General features: G+C 45.8%; 1 protein-coding gene across 3 annotated transcripts in view; it reads left to right on the forward strand.

The window, feature by feature from the left end:
- RNF135 (ring finger protein 135) overlaps window positions 1-17,988 on the forward strand; it is a 156,450-nt gene that overhangs the window by 52,408 nt on the left and 86,054 nt on the right. For all 3 annotated transcript variants that reach the window (XM_086930892.1, XM_086930891.1, XM_086930893.1), the window contains exon 5: window positions 2,414-2,470. In XM_086930892.1, coding sequence (XP_086787018.1) covers window positions 2,414-2,470 — 57 coding nt within the window. The remainder of the gene's footprint in view (window positions 1-2,413; window positions 2,471-17,988) is intronic.

Here is a 17,988-nt window from a genome sequence, read left to right on the forward strand (position 1 = left end):
GCATTACAGTATGTCTCTGATCACACTTTAATTATGATTGTCTTATATTTTCTATTGACCTGAAACACGTAATTTCTATAGGACTGAAAAAACTAAGTATTGCCAGTGTAAACAACAGAACAAGCATTGGCATAGCCTACAGGTCGCGCCTTTGGGACCTTATAAATGTTTAGCCATGCAACACTTGTTGTTGCACCAAGGATATTGTTAATGTTTTACCTAGAGAGAGATCAGAGTTTTGTCTAATGGAAGTTTTGACTCATGGAAAGGTAGCAGAGAAGGTTAATGTGCCTGCTGCAAAGAACATGTACCTGATGCAGATCACAAAATGCTGTAAATAGGTCAGTCCAACTAATATTTCAATATAGGGAGGACCTTGTGAAATGTTTTGAAGCCATAGAAGCCAATGAAACCTTTGATTTCAAAAGTCACAGTGAAGCCCGTGGCTTTGCTAGAACACTAAAAGATAGAGAGTTTCAGTTCTTTCTGTTTTTATTTGAAAAGATAATGCCAAATGTCGAGACTTTATACAATCAGTTACCAGGACGAGACATAGACACTGTCTCTGTGAAAAGATATACCACTGACTTTGTCGCAAGCATAAACAAAGTGAGAGATGAGGTTGACAATTTAGACAGCCAACTGCCAGCGGCTTCAACTTTTTCAAACCACAGGAAAAACATCACCACTCTGGTCCGAAGTGCAAAAGAGATATGTGACATTGTAATTGTGCATGCACAAGAGCGTTTTGCTTTCACAAAACATTTGGAGAGTGCCGCATTATTGGAAAGTAAAAACTTTGCAAAATATAATGAATCCTTCCCTGAGCATGCTCTGCATGAGGCTGTGGAAGCTTATCCGATGCTCAACCAAGAAGACCTGAAAAGTGAGATGACAGTAATGTACTCCATGCCTGTGTACCAGAAGGCCAAAGATGCCGGGTCTTTGCTGTCTTTAATTCATGAACTTAATATGGAAAAGACATTTACAGAGACAGTAGCTTTACTAAAAATAGTAATTACCAATCCTATGACAACCTCAGAGGCAGAACGATCTTTTTCCGCCTTAAAGAGGATTAAGACATTCCTGAGGAACACCATGCTTCAGAAAGACTCAATGCGTTGGCAATGCTCTCCATAGAGAGCAAGCTTGTTCAAAATATTGCTGACTTTAACGTTCAAGTAATTGAAAAATTTGCTGCGCTTAAAGACAGACGTGCTGAATTTAGATACAAAAAGTAAATATGTTGAATGGTGATAGTTTGTGACCTGTTTAGTTGGTTCTTTAGTTGTTTGCAGTTTAAATCAATAAATGTGTTTGTTTTGTTGTTTGCAGTTTAAATAAAAACAATCTATGAGGTTCTCTGCATTGTATCTTGAAGTCTGTTATAAAGCTCTGTGGTTATACTGAATAAGCAGCTACCTATGTTATATGACAGCTCTTTAATAATGTAATACCTGCACTTTCACAATTGCTTTATTAACCTTCCTGCTTTCTCAAATTTGCTTGAAAATTAACAATTTTTCCACTATTTTTTCAAAAAATTTTCGTCCTTAGGGGGTTCGGGCTGGCTCGCTGCGCTCGCTCGCTACGGTGCAGTATCATTATCAGTTTCCGCCTCACCACTTTCAAATGTCACCAGCCGCCACTGTCCAAAGTACTTTGGAATAGACGCCGTAGAGAGGAGACGATTTACCAGATGAGTTATTGGGAGATCACGTACCCGTGCGATACCGGGATTCTCCGGTCTGTTTTGATGAATGTGCACTTAACCTTACGTTGATTTCGGCATAGTGAGAATACTTGATTCCACGGATATACTGGCGTCTTCACATTAATCAGACTGTTTATAGCTGAAACCGATATTCGTGTACTTTGCGACTTGAGAGAAGAAAAAATTGTGTCACCCAGCCGGGTTGGAATTATCACCGGATATGGGCTTTCCTACAATTGGATCCAGCCACTTAGCCCTGAAGAGTTGTGGATTAACTTTTCCCACAATGAAACCAGTGTCAGCTGGCTGCTTGTATTCATTATCTCTTACCTATGATTAAAGAAACCAGATCGGAACAAAGAATCTGCTGTTTGGATGGTCCAATTTCTGAAAATGTAATCATTGTATTAGAAACATTTATGTGTGCGCAGGAATTGTGTTTTTTTTGTGATTGTATGGTTCACTATACAAATTAAGGGGTTTGTGAGGGTCTCCCCTTCCTGCTAGCACCATACCCTGTAAAAAAATCTTTATCTTTACTAAACACACTACGCAAATATTGCTGGAGTGCCACAACTTCGTGATTACTAAAACCCAGTTCTATTTACTTATCTTTGGTCCCAAACAAGTTTTATCTTCACATTCCTAATTTTCTGCATAAGAAATCAATGCAAATTTGTTATTCTTTTCCCCAAATAGAGCCTGAGCATAATGATCATGTTATGCAGCTTGAGGATGCTGCCAATACAGAGATAGGTATGTCCCATTCTCCTTCGATATGTTTTAATGTAATGTACAACCTGTCATGCTGCATCATTTTTGCAAACTGAGCTGTACAAAGATAATTCTTGTTCACTAGGTTATCATGAGAGTTATTTATTTAAATGTGCTCATGGGTTTCTTCCACCTCTGGTTAACTCGTACGTTGAACATCTACCCACAAAAGGTATAATTGTTTCATATTCAAACTCCCCACCAACCACAATGCGCAACTGTGTTCACATCTTTGAACCAAGGTGAAGCATGCTGTAGATTCAATACGTAAACAGATAATTAAAAAGGAGGAGCCTGTTTAAGCTAACTTGTCGAGCTGCAGGGCCTTCATACTACAACTATCATTATGATAATGCAGGCACAATTTCGTGAAAACGTCAGTATGTTTGAACTTTAAAATGACTTTTTCCACATAACTCTCATGTTTGCTGTTTATTCTGTACTATACTCATATCTATTTGTTTCGTTCATGCACTTGTTCAACTTTGTCGTCTGTGTCTTTTCTTGAATCTTTTTGCAAACTGGTTTGGTTGATTTCACTCCATTCCGGTGCCTTCAAACACCCATGTTCCCAGTATGTGGGGACTCACTTACATTTTGTTTAAACACTAGAGCAAGTCAGGAGGCATGTAACTGTAAATGGGATTTATATAGCACTTTCTACCCTTACTCAGCGTTGAAGTGTTTTGCGTCGAGGACCACCCTGCTCTAGAACGCAAGATTAGAGATTAATAGGACTGTAATGATTGTATGTTGACCTGTTGGTTTACTGTTACTACTTCCTGTACCTTCGTGATTGCAAAATGGTAAAGTGGTCTGATACCCCCAGGGGTCATGTTCGCGCTATATACAACTTTTAAAATAAAATAAATAGTAGGTTAGTGAAAGGTAAACCAACCAAATTTACCATAATTACAGACGCTCTATACACACACACATAAAAATGTGGCTCTATAAAATGTAATTTGAATCAAGTGCACTATTAAACGCAGTTCAGCAGCAGCGTAGTCCAATCAGGGGCACATCCAGTCAGTGCCTCAGGCAGCAGCACAGTCACTTGGGCTCACAGCGGTCAAGTGCCTTGAGGCATCAGCTTTAATCACAGCAGCGTAGTCCACTCGAGCACAGGTTTGCATGAGCAGTAGGGCTAGCCATTATGAATTCCAATCGGGCACACTTGTGTAGCGCCACAGGTTTGGCAAAAGTTAATCCTTCAGCAGCAACTACCGCTTGTGCACACTAGGGCCAAGTGCCACAACTACGCAGGCAGATTTCGACAGGGCAGCCCTCTCAGGATCACTTCAGCAGTGGCACAGACCCTCTGCAAGAGGGACCGGTTTTGAGCCAGGAGCACACCAGTGATGCTCTCTGGAGTCTTTGTTGGAGAGACCCACAGCACCAGGGTCAAATGCTCTTGCCCTCACTGAAAGTCGCCTACTTGTACAGGTTTGGCTCACTCCTTCCCATTTCGTCCAGGCAGGGTATTTCCAGGTGCTCCAGGACAAGGAGACCACTCACCCCCAGACTCTAGTTGATATCCACTCACCTCAGGGAAGCTGCTGCAATTGTGCAGTAGACCTCTTGGTACTCTGTAGAGCACCCCCTGCTTGGTCAGAGAGAACTTGGAACTGGAACAACACATGGGTCAACAAGTCACATTTTTATAAACGTAAAGGAGACCGGGGATATGTATTCTCTGTCTGCACATTCAGAATTGGTTTGGGACGTTTCAACTTTCATATGTGCTTCTAAGGCTGCCTTCCAGTCTCGGCCTTTGTCTAGAGTGATGCTCCTTACAGCAGGGTCTTCTCCAGGTTGGAGCACCACAACAGAGGCACATGAGGCATAAAGAGGTGCAAGCATTTTGGACCTTGCCATCAACAGGCACATTGACAACTATCAGGAAGAGTTTGGTCTCACTAAAGGTCCCTTCACGCTCTGAAGAACATGGGCTGCAGGCTCTCCCTTCACCCCCAACATCTACTGAATTGTAGCATGCAGGAAGACTGATCATCAGCAGTCTTTAGCAAAAACACCTTATTGAATTACTAAGGGAAAGACTGTCTCTTCTTTCCCCACCTCAGGGTCTAGCACCCCTCCAGTCTCTGGAAAGTCAGCATAATTCTTACAGTGTCTGGGAAATAACCTCACCTTCATCTTAAGTGCACTAACTGGCCAGGGGATTCCTTCTTTACTCTGGCTCACTCAGGCAAGCACCATCTGTTACATTCAGATCACAAATTTACATCAACCACACATGTGCTGGGCTATTAGTGCAAGGATCCAGGTGGACTTATGGCAGACGAACGTCACTCAAGTGGGCCAGCAGACCACAACTTCAGAGACCCGGGTAAAAAGGTCTGCTCACAATACAGGATTTCTAAAACACGCTGTACTGCCACCACTGCTCAACAAACTAGAACCAATGACCGGGACAGTAAACCACTGCCACTATGGGAAGCGCGCTTGACGCCCACTCCCATGACAGGTCCAGGGCTGTACTCACTCCAATGGACAAGCCTGGGCCTTCCTGTACAAGCCACATTAGCGTGGGGCTGTGGCCAAAGATAACAGAGATTTGCATTTGGGCACTCAGGGTAGGAGGCACTAGAGTACACATGCAAGGGGCATTCCCGTCCTCAATAGACTGGGGAACTTTTCCTCCGATCATGCTTTGCTGAGTTCAGAATTCTGCTTTGGATTTGTGAATCTGTTGTTCCCAGATTGGGTGGTTGATACATAAAATTCCTGTTGTGGCCACCCTTCTCCACCCTGCTATTCTGAGCTCCATGTTCAGAAAAATATAAACAAAAGGGAACAAAAGGGACAGAGTGAGCCTACCCAGACATACAGGTAATTGTTGGGGGTGGGGGGAGGACGGTCAAAAAGGGACCCCGGCGTTGAAATGAAAAATGTTGTGTCTGTTACTTTTTTAGCTTTTCTTTTTAACAAAGAAGGTGGTAAGGTGGAGGGAGGAAACGCTTTTTGTGTTTTATTTACCTTATTGCGCCAGGGTGACAGTAGAACAAGGGCTGTCTTGCAAATTTGTCTATTGTAGGCGATCCTTATTAAGAACCAGTTGCTGACACTTGTTATTGAATATTTGGGCCGGTAGGCGTGAGCTCGACAGTCGTAAACATTTTGTAATATTTTATGTACGCCTGTAAGGAGGGACCAGGGTCCTCAGACGCTCTTGTATACTTTGGGCAACCCATTACGAAGATGCAGGGGCTTCCATGTGCTGTGGGGTTCGCTTCCAGTGCTCCAGGGGAGCAGGAGCAGCAGTTGACCAGATATATGGGAGTCTTATTGGCTATAATCTGAGGGACCAAAAGAAGGGTTAATGCGGGTTTGTATGTATTACGGAGTTATAGAGGACGCTGTGTGTGGAAGTGGCACCTATACAAGGAGACTGGAGGGAGCACAGGGACTGGTGGAATGCTATATTTACCGTGGAGTATTTGCACCAGCAAGGGGATGGTTGACTTATTGTTACCAAAGGGATTGGAGGGATGAGCAGCCATCCTGGTTCCTCAGCAAATGATGTGTCCTAGTTGTTCACTATGCTGCGTTTTTTGTGGCAGTGTTAGTTCACATTCCCAGGTTTCCTCCAACAGGTGCCTTGCCACAGCTAGGTGTGCTATGTTTTACAGTCAGCAAGAAAAATTCCTGGGAGAAAATAGAATCTGAGTAAACATTTTCAGCTATCCTACATGGTCCTGTAGAAGGTGCAGTGAGGAAACTGGGACAATAGCAGCTAAAATGTAATTGCAGAGATGAAGCTGTGAAGGAAGATTTCGATTTGTTTGCCTGAAGATCTTTTGAGGTCCAAACCAGGCTTATGTAAAGTGAATATATGTTCGAGGCATGTGGGCTGCTGAATTCATATCTGTGCATAGATCGCCGCCTAGTGTTGGGTCCGGATGATTGCACATTGTTGTCCTGGAAGAGTCTTCGAAGTATCACGAGATAGGTGGCTCCTCCCCTGGACTACAGTGCGCATGGGCATCGACTCCATCCCCAGATTGTTTTTTTCCGCCATTGGGTTCGGATGTGTTCGGTTCCCTCCTGTCGGAATCGATAGTTATAAACTTCACTTTGCTTAAGACCAAAAGGTCTTTAGGACTTGCGTCGGTATTGTCTTTCGTTCGGGTTCATTACTTCTCGGCTCCGAACCGGCATTGTTCTTCCGCGTGCTTTCGGTGCGGAAGGGCCTACTCGACGCTCCAAACTCTTCACCATCATGGATCGAAGTCCATTCAAACGATGCCCGGTGTGTGCCTCGAAGTATCCACATATCGATGTACACCCGGTGTGTAACAAGTGCTTGTCACCGGACCACGACGAGGCCAAGTGTATGGCCTGTTCCAGGTTCCGGTCCAAAAAACGTTTAAGCTCCGTCGAGCTGCGCGCCTCGAGGCCCAGCAATCTGCCCCACCGCCGACGGACATCTTCGATGCCGGTGATGTGAGGAAATATAAATTTTTGGTCAAGTTATGTTCCCTATCGTGTACCCCACCGTCTCCATGTACAAGTTTAAAGTGCATGTAACTTCCCTCCTGTGCCAGCTATGAAGACGCAAATACATTTGCGTCCAACGTTAACATGTCCTCTTTCAGACCCACCCTGAATGGGTTGAATAGTCCGTTCCTAAGTATGCTATGCCAACGTCTTTTTGTAGTGTACTTTACACGTTTTTCAGCTCTGGCAAAGTAGGCCCGGAATTCTGCCATCGAGCCTTTTGTCTGCCTTCTGACTCTGAAAGCCAGGCTGCCCCCGTACCGGTGAACTCTGCCTTACTTCCAGCGCGGCCCACCGCGCTCAGCTCAGCCTGCTGCCTGCCAAGAATGAATTCAACCTTCGAGTTATCTGTTTCCCTCTCCGAAGATGCATTCCTGCCTACTAGTTTAAGTAAACATTCCCCCAGCTGCAGAGCGAAAGGGCCTGGCCTTACTGTTTCCGTGCAAGTAATTCATAGCCTCTGTTACCACGCTACCATGGAAGACCATTAATTCCAACTAAAGTAACTCACAGGACCACTAAAGACATATTCCTGAATTCCTATCTAGAGGATGTAGCTCCCGCTTACACCAATCTGCCTGTCCGAGCCCTGCCTAACGACGGGGACGGGGGTGGTAACCCGCCCCAAGATCATATTCCGCCAGTACCACAACAAGGTTCCCCCGCCCGACAGATTCCCCCTGTTCCACCACCTCCGCCACTTCCCGCACCTAAAATTAATTTACCGAAACAGCTTCTACCTGATCCTACTAAAAGACAAATTCAAGTACCGACACAGACTAAGAGATAACGCTCAAGCTTCAGCCTCAGGAGGCGCGTCCGGGGGTCCCCAGACCCCGCCGCCAACACGTAGATTACACCTTAAGGATATAAAGAATCCTCTTATACTCCAATCACCCCGTCTCGACTTACTCAAAGAACCGCTTCAAGTTTGCAGATACGACCCAGTACCTGGTAAAGATAATAGGATGTTTTTAGCATCACTACGCTTACGACAAGCTACCGATTACCTACTGTACTTTCCAGGAATGAAAGAGTACCTAGATAGAATATACAATTTTGTCCGGACTGGGGAAGATCCTGACAGTATTAAGGAAGCCATGGCATATCAGAAAGTCGACACTCAAGCGTCTCTACTACGTTTTTTCATAAATTGCTTAATAAGAGAACGAGATAGGCCTGAGACAGACCAGGATGAATTAGATGGACTCAACAAGTGGGGTCAAAACATATCTGAAGGAAAACATGATAAAGGGGGTTGCATATCCAGTATGTACAAGAAAATAAGAAAAGAAGTAATAGAGATACACAAAAAGGAAAAAGAAAGAGAGAATGCCTCCTCCGGGGAGGAGGAAGAACATGAAGAACCAGAAAAGACTACAGATACGATAGCATATGTAGGTAAGGGAGCTTACCTTAGGAAAGGCATTCGTCCAGAAAGCAAGAGAGTTTTTCTCTCTGGCTTAACCAATCCGAATTCTACTGAACATCAGTTCCAGGAGACCGATAAAAGGCTTCGAGACCGAATAGGGTACCATGTACTCAATTCTATGGATGAACAAGAACTAGCTCGGTCAGCAGTATTATGGGCTGACAACCCGGATATATATAATGATGACACAGTAGCACAGACATTCCTGAACCTTTCCCCAGACGAACAGAAATTAGCAGGTGTTTACATGATTCAGCACCTCCTCACGTTATACAGAAACCAACATTCTGATCCAGGTCCCTTACACGATACATTAGAAGAACTACTCATGGATAGATGGAGAGGTTTAAGCACCAAATTAATTCAAATAATTCTAGAACAACGCCACAGATATAACACTTTCATAAGCTCCGAATATGTTCCCGCTCCGCCCCCAGGAAGGAAAATGTACCATATGGAACGTCTGCATGGCATAGAAAGTCAGAACCCCTTACGAGAAGTGCATCCAGTTATGGGTGAGGATCATAACTTGAAACGTGTGTATGTACATGCCTCTGACTAAGTTAGAACTGTTAGAAATGAAGAAACTAGTACCGTGTCATGATAAAGACCCTGCAGGTTTTCACAGAGAACTTAAAGACATGTTACTGATGGGGGATTACACATATGAAGATATCATGAAAATGTTAAAGGTACTGCTGCCCACGGGCATCTACGAGAAACTCAAGGAGAAAGAATGGGAGGTGGGAGAGAAAAAGATTGTATGGGCAGAAATAGAAGACGAAGAGAACAAACGTGTCCCAGGGGTAGGCCTTGGGGAGAAAACTAAAGCATTACCAGGTTTGATAGTACAGGTCCTGCCAAGATTATTGACAACTAGAAAGGAAGATTGGGACGCCATCTCGTCCTGTAAACAGAAACACGATGAAGATACTAGTGACTTCTATTCAAGATTCGAGAAATGTTTCATTATTAATAGTGGCCTTAAACCAAGTAGTGAGTCATACCCGCATCTTTTTGTATCAAAATTAGTCGAGAATTCCCTGCCATTAGTTAAGAACCGCGTGTACAAAGTTGAAAGTACTTGGCAGGCAAATACGCCATCCCAGATGTTACAGATGTTACAATACCATCAGAACAGAATTAGAGAAGAACAAGATCAGGAACAGAAACGCATGAAAGACACAAAAATGAAAATGTTAGTAGCCCAGTCGGTTCCAGCCGACGGTCAGAGAAAGGGTGCGACCCAGACAGGTCATTCCGCAGCTCCCGTTAAAGGGCCATGCAATTATTGCAAGCAGCCAGGTCACTACGTACACGAATGCCCAGTTCTGAAACATAATATAGCGACAGGTAAAACTAAAGAAAGACCGCATCCGCCTAGACAAGACCATAACCAGCATCAGTCTTCGCAGAATACACAGCCTACGCATGCTACATCACATACAGCACAGACAGCAGCGGTATCACCGCCACAGCCCATTGCCGCAACTCAGCAAGTTTCACAACAGATGTACCAGTATGCCCAGTCCGCTTACCCCGATTATCCACGATACACATGAAACAGCCTAGAGAGGGAAGGTGGCTTGCCTCTTATTGAGATTCCTGTAGATCAAGAGGGTCCTTATGTACATAGTCAAGTATTGGGAAAAGACAGAAAGTTTTTAATTGACACAGGGGCAAGTCGTACCACAATCAGTCATGATGAAGTTCCAGGGGCACCCCTCTCAGGCTCACAGAATGTTTCCCTTGGTTTTTCAGGACAGCCTATTGTAAATGAGGTATCGAAACCAGTTCCCCTGGCTGTGGGTCCATTATCACGTGTTACAGACCTGTTACTCACGAAATCATGTCCAGAAAATCTGTTGGGAATAAAAACATTGAAGGCTCCAGGAGCCGTGATCTGCTGCTCCCCGGAGGGAGTTAGACTCTTTCTGCGGGATTTCAAGGGTCATTATGTGTTACGTGAGTTTGACGTCAGATTGAAAAATGTACCAGATCACCTGTGGGCAAAAGGCCCAACTGATGTAGGTTGTATGCACATTACACCATACCGTGTTACACTCAAACAAGGTGTAGTTTTACCCAGAATCAGACAATACAAGTTACCACCCGATGCTGTAGTGGCTTTACTGGAAATCATTGAAGAGCTCATTGCCCAAGGAGTGGTTGTAGAAACCGACTCCAATATCTGTAATTCACCCATCATTCCGATCCTTAAACGTACTGATCCCAATGCACCGCCAGTATATCGGCTGGTGATTGATTTAAGAGAACTGAATAAATGCATTATTCCGCAGTACCCTGTGGTTCCCGACGTATCATCCCTATTGACTGCTATCGATTCAGAAGCAGCGTTCTTTACTGTAATTGACCTCAAGAACGCCTTCTTCAGTGTACCTATTGATCCAGAGAGCCAATATCTCTTCGGATTCAGTTTAAATGGACGAAGTTTCAAATTTTCACGCGCCCCTCAAGGATTCACAGAAAGCCCCAGCATCTATAGCCAAGCACTGAAAAGACAACTTGATTGTATCACAATGCCAGTTAACACCGCTTTACTGCAATACGTCGATGATCTGCTGATCACCGCACGAAGTGAGCCCGAATGTGAACAAGCATCACTGACAGTTTTACATTTTCTGGCTGACAAGGGACACAAGGTGTCTCCTTCGAAGCTACAATTCTGTGTTCAGCAAGTTGTGTACTTGGGTCACTTGCTGTCCAAAGTGGGGAGACAGCTCACTCCCGATCGCATTCAGTTAATCGTAAATATGCCACAACCTCAGACACAAAAGGAAGTGCGGGCCTTTATAGGCCTCACCTCGTACTGCAGACAATGGATTCCCCAGTATGCATTTCTAGCCAAACCACTCATTCAGCTAACAACACAGGAGGCAGCGACTTCGACTGTCCTCCCTTGGACTCAGGAACATACACAGGCTTTTGAAGATTTAAAGAAGGCTTTATGCCAAGCACCAGTTTTAGCGACACCATGTTACAGCAAACTTTTTACACTTTTTGTTACAGAACGTGAGGGTACAGCATTGTCTGTCCTCACTCAAGATCAAGCAGGTTCACATAAGCCTTGCGCTTATTTTTCAAGTACATTGGATTCAGTAGCTCAGGCACTCCCTGCGTGCTTGAAGTCAGTAGCAGCAACAGCATTAGCAATCAGACAGAGTGACTCAATTGTTTTAGGACATCCATTAACAGTTCAAGTTCCACATTCTGTAGAGGTTCTTTTAAACAGAACCCAGACTCAGCACTTGACCATAGTACGACTGACAGGTTATGAATTAACACTATTCCAGCCACACATAGAAATCAGACGCTGTAGCATTCTGAACCCCGCAACATTGTTACCTACAATTATGACAGATCCAACCCCGCATGATTGCATAGAGATCATTAATACAGTAACAAAACCTCGACGAGATCTAACAGATGTTCCACTGGAAAATCCAGACCTGACACTTTATGTGGACGGTTCATGCATGAGAACAAGTACAGGAGAATTAGTGGCCGCCTATGCCGTGACCACTGAAACTGAAGTTAAAGAAACACATCGTATTGACACACTGTCTGCTCAAGCGGCGGAGCTCATCGCTCTGACCCGAGCTTGTATTCTAGCCAAGAACAGAAATGTTAACATATACACTGATTCCCGCTATGCGTTCGGAGTCGTACACGACTTCGGCATGTTATGGCAAGAAAGAGGTTTCTTGACCTCTCATGGTGCCAAGATCCAACACGGTCCCCTCATTCAAGCACTGTTAGAAGCAATACATCTGCCTTCAGGCATATCCGTTATGAAGTGTAAAGCACATACTAAGGTTACAGATTCTGTTTCCCAGGGTAACGACCTGGCAGACCAGACAGCAAAACATACAGCATTGACTCACACCCAGACTACTGATGTGACAAAGACAATAGTACCAACTCAGTGTATGTCAGTCAGGGATCCCACCCTAGATTAATCGATATTCAGACACATGCTACTGCAGATGAAATAAAGAAATGGACTGAACTAGGAGGGATCCAGACAGATCAAGGATGGGTCACAAAGGGAAAATCTACATGGTTCCTCCCCGACTCAATGGTCCAAAGCATGATAAATACAGCACATATTCCGGCACATCTAGGAGAAAAAGCTATGTTAGACAGTTTACAGAATCTCTGGTACAACAAACACTTACGAGCAGCAGCAAAACAGAAAGTGCGTACTTGCATGATCTGTTGTCAGTTCAATCCAGGTAAAAGCGTCCCTGTAGAGCAAGGTGGATTTCATCCTCCCGATCACCCTTTTGAAGTCCTCCAGATGGATTATATCCAGATGGACCGTTGTCGAGGATTCAAATATGTCCTTGTAGTTGTTTGTGCACTTTCTCGTTGGACCGAAGCATATCCAGTCCCAGACTATACTGCCCCGACCACTGCCAGGCAGCTGGTTCGAGAATTCTTCCCACGATACGGCCTGCCTCGTGTCGTGTACTCAGATAACGGACAGCCGTTCTCATCCAAACTCATGAGGCATGTCTCCCTTCTGCTAGGATATCAGTGGAGATTCCATTGTGTCCGACATCCCGAAGCCGCAGGCCTTGTAGAGAGGCATAACCAGACACTAAAGACCCGCCTTGCCAAAATATGCCAGGAGAAAGGGGTCGACTGGATAGTCGCCCTGCCAGTTGCACTGTTCTATATGAGAATGGTTGCCCACTCGAGATCAGGACTATCCCCGTACGAAGTGGTTTTTGGCAGACCACCGAATATGTGGGGGACGCCCATGCCTAAGAAAATTACTGATGTTGATTGTAACATGTTGACAGATTACCTTGCCTCCTTGATGTCTGCACTCCAATCATGTCGTTCACAGGTTGCCGCAGCTTTTCCTGACAACACTGATGTAAAGCCGCATGATGTTCGTCCTGGCGATCTGGTCTTAATTAGGAACTTCGACAGGAAAAGTCCGCTGGAGCCCCGCTGGAAAGCGCCGAAGACCGTCCTTCTTACTACGAGGACCCCAGTGAAGGTGGAGGGCAGAAAGGGGTGGGTCCATACGAGTCATATTAAACAATGCAACGAACTGAAACCAGACCCAGACTCGTCCACCCCCACCAAAGACTGTATTAAACCTAGTGACTTTAAAGTACCCGAACGAGAGAAAACTCCCCAAGAGGAGTATAAACAGAAACTCCGATCTAGCAAGTCAGACAGTTTAATTGTTTAAGTCCTCCCCTAGGTGAATCGGTTAAATAGTTTCTGACATGTATCCCCTAGATCGAGATAGAGAGAGAGAGAGACAATTCAAGAAACGTACCTATTGCAAATCGCATGGAGTAGATTGATTAATTCTTTAGATTCTGATATTGCTGTTACCCGCGAAGGGGGCTGGGTTTGGGGAAACCTGAATTCAGTTCTGTTCGACGTCTGTTACCCTGATAAAAGTGGACGATCCGTTAGAATAGGAACTGATCTAGAAAACGAAGTATATGGATTAGGTAATTACACAGTTAACCTTATGATTCTTACTATTGAGTCCGAAGCTGCACCCATTCTCCCCGCTATGTCAGTATTACCAGTCACAGGTCATCTTTGTGTTAGAAAGAAAGGTTCAGTACACTTAGGTCATAGTAAATGTACCACTGTGGTCGAATTCACTGATGAGGGTAGGTCCTCATTTCGAGCTACACGTCATTCCTACTTTGTTTGTGGCCATACCGCATACATACGTTTACCTCCAGATTGGGATGGTACCTGTTACATTGCTTTCCTTCTGCCCCCTGTTTTCCTAGCTCCCCCTGATTATCATAGAAATACAAATCTAGTAAAAGATAGATTCCGAAGAGATCTCCCGATTGTCGACTATACTGAAACGGCATGGGAGCAATACACAGATTTTAATAAAGGATTCTTTTTCTTCACAGGTCCCGTCCAAAACAGTAAATTAATACGTAGATTAACTAGAACACTTGAAGCAGTAGTACATGAAACTGCCTCTGCCCTAGGTAACTTAACAGAGGAGCAGTCTGCTATGCGGATTGTTGTCCTTCAAAATCGTCTCGTTATTGACGTCATCTTGGCAGATAGAGGTGGAGCTTGTAAGGTCATCGGGTCAAGTTGCTGTGTTTTCATTCCAGAAAACGCGCCATCTGTATACAAAGCTATTACACGTCTTCACAAAATTGCAAGTTTAATACATCAGAATCCAGGCACCTGGACTTGGTCCGGTTGGTTCTGGACAACGTTGTCCGCTTGGGGATGGAAGATCCTATCCTTCCTAGGCATTGGCCTTGTCATAGTATTCAGTTGCTGCCTGTGCCTACAGTGTGGGCCGGCGATATGTGGACTGTGCGCCACATCGTGCATTGAACATTCCAGTTTTCTCTCAAACCGACAACGGAAGAGAGACGAGCAAATTATGTTACAAGAACAGACTGATCGATTCATGATGATCGAGATATCATGAAGGGTCCGTAGGGAACAAGGAGGGAATGAGGAAATATAAATTTTTGGTCAAGTTATGTTCCCTATCGTGTACCCCACCGTCTCCATGTACGAGTTTAAAGTGCATGTAACTTCCCTCCTGTGCCAGCTATGAAGACGCAAATACATTTGCGTCCAACGTTAACATGTCCTCTTTCAGACCCACCCTGAATGGGTTGAATAGTCCGTTCCTAAGTATGCTATGCCAACGTCTTTTTGTAGTGTACTTTACACGTTTTTCAGCTATGGCAAAGTAGGCCCGGAATTCTGCCATTGAGCCTTTTGTCTGCCTTCTGACTCTGAAAGCCAGGCTGCCCCCGTACCGGTGAACTCTGCCTTACTTCCAGCGCGGCCCACCGCGCTCAGCTCAGCCTGCTGCCTGCCAAGAATGAATTCAACCTTCGAGTTATCTGTTTCCCTCTCCGAAGATGCATTCCTGCCTACTAGTTTAAGTAAACATTCCCCCAGCTGCAGAGCGAAAGGGCCTGGCCTTACTGTTTCCGTGCAAGTAATTCATAGCCTCTGTTACCACGCTACCATGGAAGGCCCATGCCCCCACGCTTCTCATGCAGACTCTTAGGCGCTTATACACGCACTCACAGTCAGTATAGAATAGCTTCTGCCCCAGAGACCTTTCCGCCCAGATAGTTCAGTTCCTAAACATCAGATATCAGATATGATAGAAGCACAAGTTGATCTGACATGCCAGACTTCTGTCTCTTTCCGACAGTTTAAATGTCAAGTCCCCAGCACCCCCCAGCTTCACGTCAATCACACGTCATGCAGCTGCGCGCGCATCCAGGCCTCAGATTTCTGCTGACATTGCAAGATTCTGCTTTTTGTTGCCACCCACTTGTGACACCTACCTGTGACGTTTCTAGCACACACTTCTATGTTCACGCCTAGTTCACGCCTCCTAATTACGTATCATGACCACGTGTGTGTTTTATCTTGTTTCTCTCAGCTGTTACGCCTTCTGCATTGACTTCTATTGTGTATATTAAGTATAAAAGTAATGTAATGTCAATAAAATATTGCTCTATCCCTTCTTACACCCCTGTGGTGGTAAGAACCAGATATCCAGGTCATGACCATTCCTTTTTAAGGAATAAACCCCTAAGAACTCTAACACCACGGACTCTGCGTCTTTCTTTCCGAGTGAGTTATTATTGATTAAGTACTTAACTGCATAGAAATTAAGATGGTAAATTAAATATTTACGACAGATGTCGAGGACGACGACGATATACAGGAGATCACGGAATCTAATCCTGCGTCGGAGGTCGAGGACGAATACGACGCTGAGGCCGAGGATTTTGATGAAGTCGTCGAGGAGGTAGGGGACGACGACGGGGCCCTTGCCACCGTAGAGGATAGCTCGGACGAGGAGCTTCCTCAAACTGCCTCCGGGGCCGTCCAGACTCATGAGGCCCAGGTCGAGGGATCGCCTTCGGGCCTTACCCGAGACCTTGATGTACGTTCCACAGCTCCGCCTTCCGGCCCGGCCACGGACATTGATACCGAATCACTCCCGGTACCTCCAAAACCGAAAGTGAAACCTACGGTCTCGGCGCCTGAAAAACCGAAACCGAAAGTGCACGTCGCACTGGTCGGGTCGAAGACTTCGGAGGCCTCGGCGCCAAAGAAATCGAAGATGGCCGTCGAGCCGAAGAGCCATGTCAAAATGGCCGACCCTAAGGCTACTGCTTCGAAGCCTAAGGTTAAGGGGTCCGACGCAGCCGCCTCTGCGCCGAAAAAGATCGACGCCAGCAAGGGTCGACTCGAAGGCAAGAAAACGGTCGACGATCCCAAGAGGTCCACTCTCGACCCGAAGAAGCGGCAAGACGCCCTGAAGTCCCTCTCTGCCTCGCCAAGTGCGTCGACTCCGAAGGGTGCATCCTTGGTCTCCGCTCCAAAGCCAGCAGCTAAAGCCTCAGTCGAACCAGCGCGTCCATCCGCCTCGTTCACTAAAAAGGTTACGGAGTCCCTGCAACGAATCAGGGAAGGGGCCGCAGCAGTCGAACCGAAGGACCCTGTTCCGCCCAAGCCTCAGGATAAACCAGCAAAGGCGCCTACGTCGATACTCTTCACCTTGCCGCCTAAGATGGCGCCGAAGGCTTTCGCGGCAAAACCAAAGGCCGCCATGCCTGAGAAGGTATCTTCGACGCCGAAGCAGTCGTTGGTGGTCCCCAGCCCACGGCAGCCACCACTTGCGGAGGAGGAGCGTCAGGAACATTTTATCGACGCCAACACGGGCAGACTTTCCCTCCTAAAAAGGAAAATCACCCCTGAGCCACTATTGGAGTCCTACAAGATTCCACTTAAAAGGAAGATGGACTCTGCTGGTACTCCTGCCTTAGTAGAGCCCATTTCACCACAGGCTCCCGAACTCTCACCCACTCATTCCAATGTCGAGGCTGGTGAAGGCGACGATGAGGATGATGAGTACAGCTATTCCATCTACACTGACCCTGAGGATGTGACTGAACCATGGACTGCTGGTGGCGATTCTGGGGACCCGCATTCTGGACAAGAGCCTCAGCTTTTTGCAGCAAAAACTTCCCCCACTGAGGACTCTGCGGCCTTCAATGCCCTCATTGAGAGGGCTGCAGCTAATCACAACGTCCAGCTCCATGCTGACCCAGTGGATGTCGACTTCCTCTTCGACACCTTTTCGGTCTCTGAAAAGACTGTAAAGACTCTGCCAATGCTAAAGGGTGTTCTGAAGCACGCGGCTGAGGTGTTCAAAGAACCCACCCGGGCTAGGGTCATCAACCCAAGAATCGATAAGAAGTACAGGGCGGCGCCCACTGATCCAACGTATATCAAGGGACAGTTGCCTCTGGATTCCTTGGTTGTCTCCAATGCCCGCAAAAGAGCCAACTCACAGACTACTGGTGATGCTCCTCCCCCAGACAAGGAATCCAAAGTCTTTGAGGCTTCAGGGAAGTGGGTGGCAGCGCAGGCAGCCAATATGTGGCGTATATCCAACACGCAGGCACTACTGGCACGTTATGACAGGGCACACTATGATACCCTAGAAACACTTTTACAGCATTTG

Source organism: Lissotriton vulgaris, chromosome 7 (assembly GCF_964263255.1).
Source record: "Lissotriton vulgaris chromosome 7, aLisVul1.2, whole genome shotgun sequence".
NCBI classification, from domain to species: domain Eukaryota; kingdom Metazoa; phylum Chordata; class Amphibia; order Caudata; family Salamandridae; genus Lissotriton; species Lissotriton vulgaris.